The sequence below is a fragment of the Chenopodium quinoa genome, unplaced genomic scaffold (assembly GCF_001683475.1).
Source record: "Chenopodium quinoa cultivar QQ74 unplaced genomic scaffold, ASM168347v1, whole genome shotgun sequence".
Taxonomy (NCBI): Eukaryota; Viridiplantae; Streptophyta; class Magnoliopsida; order Caryophyllales; family Amaranthaceae; genus Chenopodium; species Chenopodium quinoa.
In genome coordinates, this window is record NW_018742577.1 from 2,915,958 (window position 1) to 2,928,474 (window position 12,517).

The window sequence follows — 12,517 nt, forward strand, 5'->3', positions numbered from 1 at the left end:
GCTAAAAGGAAAGGTGAAACTTATATCTACGTATAATTAGAGTCGAATCAAGCTACAACAAAAGTTGCATTTAGATTAATCATGTGTACAGACAACACTATCTATGGTATGACTAGCTGAACCAAATATACACCTTACATCAACCTACATATGTTATGATGTTATACACGAAAATTATGTACAGAAATAACATGAAAGTATAAAAATCCTGCTATTTTGCTAAAACCAACTAGAGTGACTCATTAACAGTTTTTTGGTCTGTAATATTTTGGAGGAAGGGATGGGCACTTTTCGTTCATATGTGGGTACGGATCAATGGTATTGTAACCAGGCAATTCCATTCTATATCTTCCTCGGATTTGACAAAAAGGAAGCTCCACATTATCACTGTCATTGCACCAACTCGGAAGCCGACTTAGATCATCTTCGAAAAACTTCAGTGAGTAGGCATCCTTTATCTGCAATCAAAGTAAAATATATCAACCTTTGGTTTCACAAAGACAGTGAAAATAGGACACGTCCTCGTAATTGTGCCCCAAGTTACATCAACTATTAGCAGCTCAGCTGCCTGTTTATATTGGAGCAATTAAAGGAATGTCAAATAGATCTCAAGTGATGCTGTTTTGTTAAAAGAGGGGGGTTAGGGTGATTCTGGGTGTATGCAGGGGCACTGTTCCTGAATCATGCTGCATAATTAAAAGAAGCACAAGGACAGGCATTAACCCCATTAAACAGGGCCAGTTAAAAAACTATTAAGACTGAGGTTAAAAAAAAAAAAATCACAGTGAACTCAGTTGCTTGAATGGAACTAGAAAGTGGCCCAAAGAGTCCAGCTGCCTTGTATATTTGAAGAACATAAGCAACACATGAGACTGACGATCCATCTTCATAGATCCAATCATCTTGCTCAGGAATAGCAAGCAACTGATCAAAGGATGAGCCACGTTTTTCAACTTCTACAAGAACTTCGGGAAGATCAAGATCCTGCATAGGGAAAGGGTAGCCACATATAAGCAAAAAACATTTACAAAAGTCACATCCCTGTATAAATATTTTTGTAACAATTTTTTTTTTATTAAAGACAACATTCCATTCCTCCCCCGATTATCATAAAATCATGTTCCTTAAAAATAAAGGGTGGTAGCACACAAGAGGGCAAATTCAGTGGTTCAATAGAACATGCTAATCAGGAAGCAACTAATCACCGTTCACATCTTATCAATCAGTTGGGACAATAAATGAGTCAATCACAAAAACTAAGAAGAATGAGAGACATTATGGAACATTTACCTCAGTTCCCAACCGCTTATTCAATGCTTCCTTCCACAAGTTAGCTGCATAAGCAGGCTGCATCTGATACCATATTGTCATCACAGAAGCAACCTGAAAAAAAGGAAACATATAGATGAATAACTAAACTAAATTGTACTACAATATACGTAATAAAACCATCAGTCAGATCATGAATTTTGTACATCAATAGGCCTTTCATTAAGTTTATCATAAAAGTGGAACTGACATATCTAAACGCTGAAAGGTGATAAAGACATAAAAAAGAGACTGATAAACTGATTGAGAAAACAAACTGAAATATTCGACACTAAAAGATTAGCTATCACTTTTCAAATAAGAAAATAACCTATTGACATAATGATAGTAATAATCTAAGATATTGTATACGTAAAACACTAAAACTTTACCACCTGTAAAACCTATACAATATACGAATAAGTCCAAGAAGTTATTTTTCAAAAAAGAAAAAATTCTGTTGCAAAAAATCAGAATAGTCAAGGTTTTTAATAAAATGTAGCTAATAATGCAGACCATTATACTTGTCCTTCTATTCAAGCTTTGACATAATAGCCAATTTCTGATAAAATACAAAAAAAAAAAAAGTAAAAATAAAAAATAAAAAAGCATCCTAAACTCAACAGAATGGAATCCTCAAGCTGGATGGCCAGAATCTACACTAGCTAAAAAAAATACATATATATATTAAAGAAAAATATTTTTAAAAAAATATCAACGCCAGCAACAAAATTTACAGAAAATTCACATTTTGATACTTACAAGTATTAACTAGTACACATTTATTATGTTTAATTCCAGGGAATTTTCAATTCAGAGATTGTATGGTTACAATTACAACAATACAAGCATTAGCAGCAAACTGTGTATGCAGCTAAAAGTTGCCACAGAGTGAACACAAATTCTTGAGAATCGAAATCAATATTCATGTGATCGTAATATGACATCAAGGATATAAAGCAGAGTGTTGACAATAAATAATAAAGTAAAATGAAGACATGAATTCATTAGCCAAGAGTTACCCATAAAAAGAATTTGAATTGGAAAGAATGGTAGGACAATTTCTAGGAATTCAACAATCCCAGACTAATAAAGTCGACTAAGCTTAAAGAGAATGTAAGAAATATGTCATACCAGATGTGCATCCAAAGGAGGAGGATAATTCTTATCAATAGTGTCTACCCAGCTGAAAATAAGGTTATGGTAACCATATGGCTGCCCATCCATGCTTCTTGCATACTCCCAAGCAGCACTTTCATTAAATTTGGCGCGTAGAGAAGGATGTAAGGGAAGCAATGCAATGTGGGGATTGGCGTTATCTTTAGTCAACTCATATTCCCACCACTCATCCCACGTAAGCAGAGCTACAACATCTTCTCCCTGTAACATGAAATTACAAAAATTCAGTGTCAAACTGATACAAAACAAATGAAGGCAGCTAAACCTCCAGACAGATAACAATTAAAGTAATCACTGAGCAGCAATGGTAAAATTATATTTGAGTTGGTTCATACAGAGACTGTTATATATTCATAAAGTTTGGAAGACTGCATAATCATATCAATATGACAGGACATCATTAATTCACCTATGTTTCTCAATCAATAGTTTCTAAGCTAATTAAAGTTAACATGGGAGGAGAAAGTTGTCTAGACTCTGGATAACAAGGGGGGTTAGTGCCTTAGTGGTGAGGATAGTATAGGATAAAGAGATGGTGAAGGAAGCGGAAATACCCATACTTGGACATCCCTAGCACAATGACAAATGAGGGATTTAAGATCTCCACATTTCTCTCACCTCTCCAGTCTCAAAATCCGTCCCTACAATCATATTATTAAATATAGTAACAAGTCGATGATAACGAGCAAAGTTTCACAGCCATGTTCTAGAAATCTAGAAACAGGACTGTCCAAATCAATCAGTGAACAAGCCATGTTCTTCTCTTAAAGAATCCAGGTATCAGCAAAACAATCAACCTGGCTGTTTGGTAAGTATGGAGAGTACTCAAACTTCAAGGTTGTTTTTCTAGAAAATGCATTAGCTAATAAACCGTTTTCTTTATGTACAATTACCTTGACTACTCACACTTATACGACTATTAAAAAATAGAGTTTCCACTTTCCAGTTACCTCATTTTTTTTTTGTGTGTGTGTGTGTGGGGGGGGGGGGTGAGGTGGTCACAGAAACATTTGACTAGTTGTCACTAGCAAATGAAGCAAAATTATGTTTCTATAGAAAAGGTATAAGCTTTACACCACTATTTAGTTCATTCCGTGAATTGAAAATTCAACCGAGAACCAACAATCCTCCACAGAAGTGACTAAACCCCTTGATCATTTGTCAACTTTTCCATTACCGGCAACTTCAGAAAAAACATACGTGCACAAATTCAAAAGGACCAATATGTACATGAAGTTGTAGCCTTGAGATAACCATGCACAAGACACAATAATGCTCAGCATTTTACCTTTAACATAAGTTTTGGGATAAATAAGGTCATATAAGGACCAATAATTCAGGTGAATTTAGATAAAGAGTCCATAAGTTCAGAAAAGGGCAAGCAATAGCAATTTACAACAAAACATACGTTCAAAATTCAAATAGATTAAGATTAGTTCAAATGATGACCAATAAGTACAAATAAGAAGTTTCCAAGTTTCAACTCAAGTATCAAGAATGAAGACATAACTACACTGACCTTGTCATTTTCATGTCCAGATTCTGCAACCCATAGCTTTCCATCAGAATCCCTCAAGCACACAGCACTATGACCAGCATAGGATCCAGTGACCCACTTCTCCAGGGTTTCAAATCCACCCCAACGGCCACGAATTTTTGATATTGCAAGAAAGTCTCCAGATTGAATCTCATCAGTGGTAATGTTTGTAACCCAAGGTTTAGGGCGTTCCTCAAACGAAGCCCCCATATGCTTCTTAAGGAAAGCAAGGTTAGAGTTCTCACCCCAAGCAGTATTTGTAAATAGAGGGAAGACCTCCCATAAAGCTTGCAAAGTCCCAAGCATTCCAGCTTGCAAAAGAAAAATTGAAACCCCATGTTCTTTTACCTGAAATAAAGAGTGTCAATGAATTCCTAATAAACAAGTCAGAGAGGAAGAAATGCCCAAAATGAAATGAACTCACATATTCATATTCGTTTTTATCTTCCCACTCTTTGAACTCCAGAGTATGTTCCCGAGATAGTAAATAGTAGTCCCATGTCACACGATATGGAGTTGCAAAGACATAAATGTCCATACAGGTCCAGCTATGGGCATTGCTAACCTGGTTGCATAACAACAAAGATAAGGCTATTAATGTAATCCAGTGTTTCAAGGATCATAATAATAAAGCATCCCAAGGCTTACAAAACCAACATACCAAAAAGTGACCAAACCCATAATCAAAAGGTTTTGGCAAATGATCCTATGATAATGCATGAAGATAAAAGAAAGGAATAGAAAGCCATCTACTTTCTACAAGTCTACAACAGGTCAAGAGCATATCAAGGAGGGTAAAACGTCCATTGAAGGATTCCAGCCATATAACACACAAAAGACACTGTACAAGCAACAAACATAATATCAGAGAAAACATCCATACTATAGCAAACATTAGGAGTCTTGTTCCAAAATAAGGAGGAGCTGAGAAGCTGAGAAGGGTAATACATGTAAAAGACTAAAAGTTTAGTGATTAGTGAGGAGGCAATACCTATGATTAGATTCCTAAATATAGACACATCAGAAACTAGTTCTTAACGAAGCTTCACAACCATTTGTAAATCATATTTACTATTCAATCTTCATCACTGTTGGCAGTATTGACCGGGAAAAAAAAAAAAAAAAAAAAAAAAAACCCACCTGATATATGTTCTTGTAATACTATGTTTATCGGTATTTGTGTGTACACCATCCCCCACCCATCCACCCAAACTCCCAATTCCCAAATTAAAATCGAATAAGGATTTAAAGCCATTCCTCAAAACTCCAGGGGATCACCAAACAGCCAATGAACCCATCTCCTTTATCTTCTTTTCCCATTAGCTAACCAAATAACAGTAAACATGAAAGTTCTAAGAATACCTAAGCCAATCCATTCTACACTAAATCATTTGTTAATACATTGCATCTCATATGCACATAAACATACATAAGCCTATGTATGGGGACCCATCAAAAGTGTCAAACTAGGATATAGTAATTGACACCGACGAGTCTGAAGAGTCACACCCATATCTGACATAGGTATGGCAAGGCAGGTGATACAGGAGAGCATATAACATAAAGGCATAGAGCTAACTTAGCTATAATCACATGTAGCCACTGAACTTCGAAATCTAAATCAGAAAAGGTATAAGGTTATGTTCCCGTGGACATCTCTAAACTCTCATAGTTGCAGAAATATAAAGAGGTTGCTTCCAGGCATATCCAAAGAGAGATCTTCATGTCTACAGTACTTATAAAACATTCATATAACTGCATAAGTGCATATGTATAAATAGAGCCACAACTGATCGCAACACAGAAACAACTGAAGTACTAATAAAAGACCGACATGCTATAATATTTTGCAAATTGCTCCACTGTTACAGTAAAATAAGCCATGATACAATTGTTTCATTCATTGAGTGATAGTCCTTCTGTTGCATGGTATATGCCCTACATTTCATAACAATATTGTACAACTCTTTGAAATTCTAATTATGACCTGTGGTGTTCAATAGAAGATCAGGAAGAAAAATATTCCTTTCCCTACCCTCCCTTTCCTTCCCTCCAAAATTACTCCCCGCACTTTCTCTCCCTCCAGAAATGCGATCCAAACACAGCATGGAAGGGCAGATCACTGGCAAGGAAGATAAGAAAAGATGATTACCTAGTATTAATATGTTTTTTGCATTTAATTGGTTCTCTCCCCTATTCCTAGCTCTAACTCCACTTCTCCTCCCCGCTTTCACTTTGCTTCCCCCCACCCTGTATCTCTCAACTGTAATATTCAAACTCCATTCCTCCAACCAAAACTCCATGAATTCATCAAACAGCCAATAACCCATTCCCCTTCCCTTCTTTTCCCCATTCAAACCTAATCAAACAGTTCCAAACATCTCGTCTACAACCGCACTACTCCATTCACCAAATTCCCACAAAACTTCACAAATTAAGTAAATTTACACACACACATACCTTAATTTTCAAATTCATTCAAATTTAAAATAAAGCAATAAAAACGAACACCAAATTCAACTAAAATTATACAGTATTCTTAATTAATCAATTTCAGCTAAATTCACAATATACCCACTTGCCAATATTAAACAGAAGTTCAGGAAGAAAAACAAATTAATCCTATTGAAGTTCATATGCAAACAAAAACACAACATACACACATTCCAACAAAAAAAAAAAAAACCAACTCAATCAAATTGAAGTCCAAATACCAAAAACCCACATAGCAAAACCTCAAATATCACTCAAGATTGATTAAAAAAAAAAAGAAAACAAATTCAAATTAGAAAGAAAAAATTGGATACAAACCTTAATATGAAGGGTACCCCCACCAAATTGACTACCACTTTTATTATGAAATTCAAGCCAAGCAGTATTCTCATAAAAGCAAGCCCCTTTCCAATCCAAGCTATTATTCGAAGAAGAAGAAGCAGCCCCCACAAAAGTCGGCAAAAGGTCAACCGCCCGGTTCAAGGTTTTAAGAACCGGCCATGAAACCTCTTTAGGAAGAAGAGGAAGAACATCAGAAGGGTAAAATGGGGATTTCAGGGAGTTCGAAGTGGGGAAGAAGATGAGAAGAAAGAAGAGATAGAAAATCGATAAGGGCGTGTGTGGCATGGTTGTTAAAATTTGAAGGTTTCTTGAGTTCATCAATGGAGTTTTGTTGATTTATATATAAATTGGGTAGTTTTAATTGGGTTCATCCAAACACGCCATTGTTAGTTTGATGTAAGAATTGAAAGACTCAGAATTTGGAGAGATTAAACGGTGTCGTATTAGGGTGAGATTCTTTCTTACGGATCCGAATATACGGAGATTTTTTTGTTTGTGAACGAGTGCCACGAGACATGAATGGGTAGCTTATTGTTACGTGGTGATGAGTCTGATGACAAAGAATAATCTGGATCACTAAGGGTGGATTTCGAAATTGAAGTTAATGATTAGGTTAATTGGTTAAAGCGTTAAGAGGTGGTATCCGAAATTAGATATCAAAGAATTGACTAATGTAACTTATAGCATATTTCGAAATTATAAGAATTATGTAGACGGAATTTGATCTTAGTTCTTAAATATCACTCCTCAAGACTTTAATCGAAAAAGCTACTTGATCATTCGCTCTAAGGGTGCGTACTTGTAATTGATATAATATGAGATGTACATAAGTATAATATAATGGTCAAAGGTAGATTTGCAAAGGTTGAAGGTAAATGTAACAAAAAGATTTAGGTTTAGGATTCAAGGTTTAGGGTAGCTCAAGGAATAAACTATTTCTGGAAGTTGATCGCTTCTTTGGACAAGCACGGAGTTTGTGATATGGAGGTCATTCTAGAGGTGTTGCAATGGAGGTAACATAGAATGTGATGTTGAAAGTCTTGTAAGCGGGGTTTCTCTGTTAGTGTCATATAAAAAGGTTCCTAAAGATTTGGACAGTGAGTCTATTACGGTTCATTGCAGTGGGATAAGGGTTTTCACCAGCATCGGTTTCGATCCCGTGGATGTTCTTGTATATCTGTTTAGATTACATCCTCAAATTTGCCATGTCTTATTCATGGCAATGTGCTCAATTTTTTATTTTCATTCGAGGTCTATGCATGTCAGGCGATTTGTGTTGTCTCTAGTAAAACTCAAATCTCAACAGAGGTTCCCCTAGGTGAAAAATTCTGGGAAACGGAGGCTTTAATTCCTTCGATTCCTTTTTTTTGTGGTTCAAAGCACCAAATTGCTCACTTTCTAAAGGTCTTTAGTGCTTCTTCTCGATTGTTAATGCAACTGCATATCATGTTTCAAAAGAGTTGATCTAATCAAGATCCCGGCATTTCAATTTAGTCCTCCAAAAGAAGCAACTTTTCAAGGGTTTGTAGGCAATCTTTACGGTCCTAAATTACAACAATTGTATTATATTGTGGAAAATCCTTTATGTCGTATAGGTGTGTTCTGTTCACCTAATTTTCACTTATATAAACTTATCTTATCTTAACTTACCTGAACTTATTAGACCTTATAAAAACTTATTTTAGTTGTAATATGTACTTGCGTAACCCTAATCAAAACTTATTTTTCCTGAACCTGAACTTATTACACCTAAAATAAGTAAAAATAAAGTGAATAGAACAGGCTAATCTATAATAAAAATTCCATCGAAAAATATTTACATCCTTTATAATTGTACCGCCATGATGCACCCGAGGGTATCTTTTTTGCTTATTAAATAATCAGATGAGCAAAAAAACACTTCATTGGCTTGATGTACCTTGCAATTGCACCAGAGTGTACATAAAAAATTTCAATGATTTTTCATATGATCAACTAGAAAAAATTACCCAATCAAATAACATAAAATTCCAAATACAAAGGTCAATTATATAAAATGTAAAAATAAAAACTATTTAAAAATCACAAATTTTCTACATCCTAAAACACAAAATAATATGAAATATAATAAGGATTGGTACATAAAATAATTTTTGTAATGCATTAAGGTTATTATAAACATAAGATCAATTACAAATATGAAATATTATATTTTGTTTTTGTTTTTTAAAACACAAGATCGAAGTATTTGTTTAAATGTGAATAGTGTTAAGGTTCTTTTTAGATGGGAAACCAATAAGAAAAATAATTAGGAACGAATGAAGTATACATAGAATTAAAAATGAAATTAATTTTTCATCGAATAAAATTACCCTTTAACCAAGTTATGTCATTTAAAAAAAAACTCATTTGCCTAATAAAATTACCCTTTAACCAAATTATGTCATTTCAAAAAAAGCTATTATGTTAATTTATTTTAATTTAAATTAAGGATTAATACTGTTTTTTAATCCCAACTTTCACCAATTTATTTTTATTAATCCCAACTTTAAAGTGGATTATCATTCTTCATACCCAAATCGGTCAACAAAAGTCAACAACCTTCTATTGTAGGTTGCTGGACACGTGTTGCCACGTGAATGGTCCAATTTTTTTTTTTTTTATTGAACCAAATTTTTTTTATAAAAATCAAAAAACAAAAAAAAATTTCCTTTTTTTTTTTCATAATTTTTTTTTTTATTTCCCCCTCCACCTCCATTAATGGCGGCCACCTCCAATCCACATTCCCCTTCTCCTGCTTACCCCTTTTCATACCGGAGTAGCCCCACCCCAGCGAACCAAAGCTACCCCCCACTGCACCCTATCTTCGCCGAACAACACCCCCACCTCTTTCCCTTTCAGTTAGCCTGGGTTTCAATGGGTTTAGGGGTTGAAAGGGGTTTCGATCTAGCACGGGTTTCGATGTGGCTGGTGTGGTTTTAGGGGGTATGGTTCCGATCCAATGCGGGCTTCAGTGAGGCTGGGTGTGGTTTTATGGCAGCGTTTGTGTTTCGAAGTGGTAGTGGGGTTTTCGGTGTAAGGGTGGTGTTTTAGGGGTGGCTAGGTGAGATTTCATGGTGGGGTGTGGTTTTGGAGGTGGCTCGGTGGGGTTTCAAGGAGGGGGTAGGAATTCCGGTATGAGGGTGGGGGCGGGTTCACAGATCAGGCTAGTTTGAGATGAAGGTGGTGGTTTTCGGTTGGGTTTATACGGTGGGGGAAGCGATGGTGGTTTGATGGTTTAGGGGGAAGGGAGTCGTCGGCGTGGGGAGGGGGATTAGGGTGCGGCAGGGGTGGAGGGATGAAGACAGGGCCGTGGGTGGTGGTGGGTTGGGTGGCTCTGATTGGAGCTGATTTTGAATTTCTGATTTTTTTTATTTTTATTTTGTTGTTTTATTAATTAAATTTTCATTAACCAATTAACTTGTGACACGTGTCACTTTTTAAAAAATAAAAAATAAAATAACCCATTCAACCGACCACCGGTTTTTGGGATTGAAGAATGATAACCCCCCTTAATGTTGGGATTATTGAGGAATAATCCAAAGTTGAGATTAATAAAAATAAATTGGTGAAAATTGGAATTAAAAAACAGTATTAATCCTTAAATTAATTGTAGTTTCCTTTTGAGTGTCTTTTTACTTTTGGCAATTTATGTATTTATTTTTTAAGGTTTGCAATGTCAATTTGTGGAGTTCAAAAATTGGACAGTACACTAATTTTCACTCTCACCCCAACTTATGTAATAGAGATTATTTAATAAAAAAAAATGTAGTAGAGATTATAAACAGAATTATTCAAAATTCTCTTTTCTTTAATTAGTATGGAGAATTAATGCGGAATATTTCATATTATATATATAAAAAAATTGTTTCCCTTATAAAAGATCTTCAATATTAAAGCAAAGATATATTAAGATAATATGAATGCATTTTATTTGTTAATTTCTACTCCGTATTCTCTTTAACGTCATGAACATTCATATCTCTATAGTGCAAGTGCAACCATTAAAAAAACATCTCTTAATACATATCTTGACAAAAAGGGATTCTGTTAACAAGAATTAAACAAGTTCTCTCAAGAGTCAAGAGCAGTACAATACTTCCTCCTTGGTCCTCATAATTGTTTTTACTCTAAATAGCTAAAATAATGAAGATTCACTTCTCTTAATTATGTAAGTTAAAAACTTTTGATAAAAAAAATTACACTCTAGCTAATATAATGAAGATTCACTTCTCTTAATTATGTAAGTTGATAAATTTTGATAAAAAGATATCCACTAAAGTTAAATGCATTTACCTAAGGTTCATTCTTTAATTTAGGTAGGATAATTTTTGGGGGTGTTAAATACCGCCCTTGAATCTCTAACTAACGCCCGCAAAATAAAATATGTATTACGAATTTACCCTCATACACATAAACAAAAAATTTACCCACACAAACACGATTTTAACCCACACTCTCTCCCTCTTCTCCTCTTAAAAACTGTTTTCTCTCTAAACCACCACCACCATCACCATTTACCACCCACACCTCCTCCTTCCACAAGAACTATCGCGCAGAAATGCCAAGGGACAAAGGGAAGGACGTCAAGGTTCGTTTTTTTTAATTTTCTGGAATGGGCTAAAACGCCCTTTTTCGGCAGATCTAGGCGGAAACGCCTAGTTATTTCGAAACACCGTTTGGGTGTTCGAAATTTTGGCCAGTTAGGGTTAAACGCCCAGAAATTTTGAACACCCAGACGATGTTTCGAAATAATTAGGCGTTTCAGCCTAGATCTGTTAGAAAAAGGGCGTTTTAGCCTTGATTTTTTTTTTTAAAAAAAAAAAAATCGTTGTTTTTTCTTTCTTAAAAATTCGTTTGTTTTTTCTTTTTAATTCATTCACTTCAATTATTATTTAGTATTGAGTATTGTTATTGTTATAATTCTTGTTATTGTTTATTAGTATTATCGTTATTATTTTTGTTGTTGTTGTTGTTTATTATTTTTGTTGTTGTTATTGTTGTTGTGTATTTTTGCTGTTGTTATTATAAATATTGTTATTGTTATCATTCTTCTTGTTGTTGTTTTTTATTATTATTATTGTTGTTGTTGTTGTTTAATACTCGTAATGTATTTTGTTGTTGTTATTATTAATATTGTTATTGTTATTATTATTATTATTATTATTTTTATTATTATTATTATTATAATATTGTTATTTTTGTTGTTTATTATTATTATTATGGTTGTTTAATACTCGTAATGATTTTATTAAAATGATACATAGATACATTGTAGTATTTCTTTTGTTTTCAATTGTTTACATCACCTATTTTGTTCTTATAATTAATATTATAATTTATTCTAAATTTAGAATTTAGTCGAGGGTTTTGGTCCACGGCATGCTAGATCACGCAGTATTAACACGTCGATTAGAAGAGATAGGGGGATTAGTATACAAGAAGGTAGTTCAGTACTGGAGCGCTACAGGGTAGTGGATGATTCTGGGACTCATTTGGATGAGCAGGAGGGAGCTAGTGGTTGGCCTAATGCTTTGTTAAGGACTCCTGGCTCGGGTTCGGGTTCGAGGTACGAGGATGATGGACATGCAAGGACGATGAAGATGAGGAGGGTGAAGCTGAGGATAAGGAGCAACCGAC

The 12,517-nt window shown here is 34.6% G+C and overlaps 1 protein-coding gene across 1 annotated transcript; it reads right to left on the reverse strand.

The window, feature by feature from the left end:
* Nucleotides 1–7,391, reverse strand: LOC110720982. The gene is made up of 7 exons (XM_021900092.1): nucleotides 6,836–7,391; nucleotides 4,449–4,589; nucleotides 4,007–4,372; nucleotides 2,443–2,688; nucleotides 1,291–1,383; nucleotides 784–984; nucleotides 1–458 (listed from the first exon to the last, which is right to left on the reverse strand). The coding sequence occupies exons 1-7, from the start codon at nucleotides 7,175–7,177 to the stop codon at nucleotides 243–245; spliced, it is 1,605 nt and encodes a 534-aa protein (XP_021755784.1). The 5' UTR covers nucleotides 7,178–7,391; the 3' UTR covers nucleotides 1–242.
* Between the last annotated feature and the right edge of the window lie 5,126 nt (nucleotides 7,392–12,517).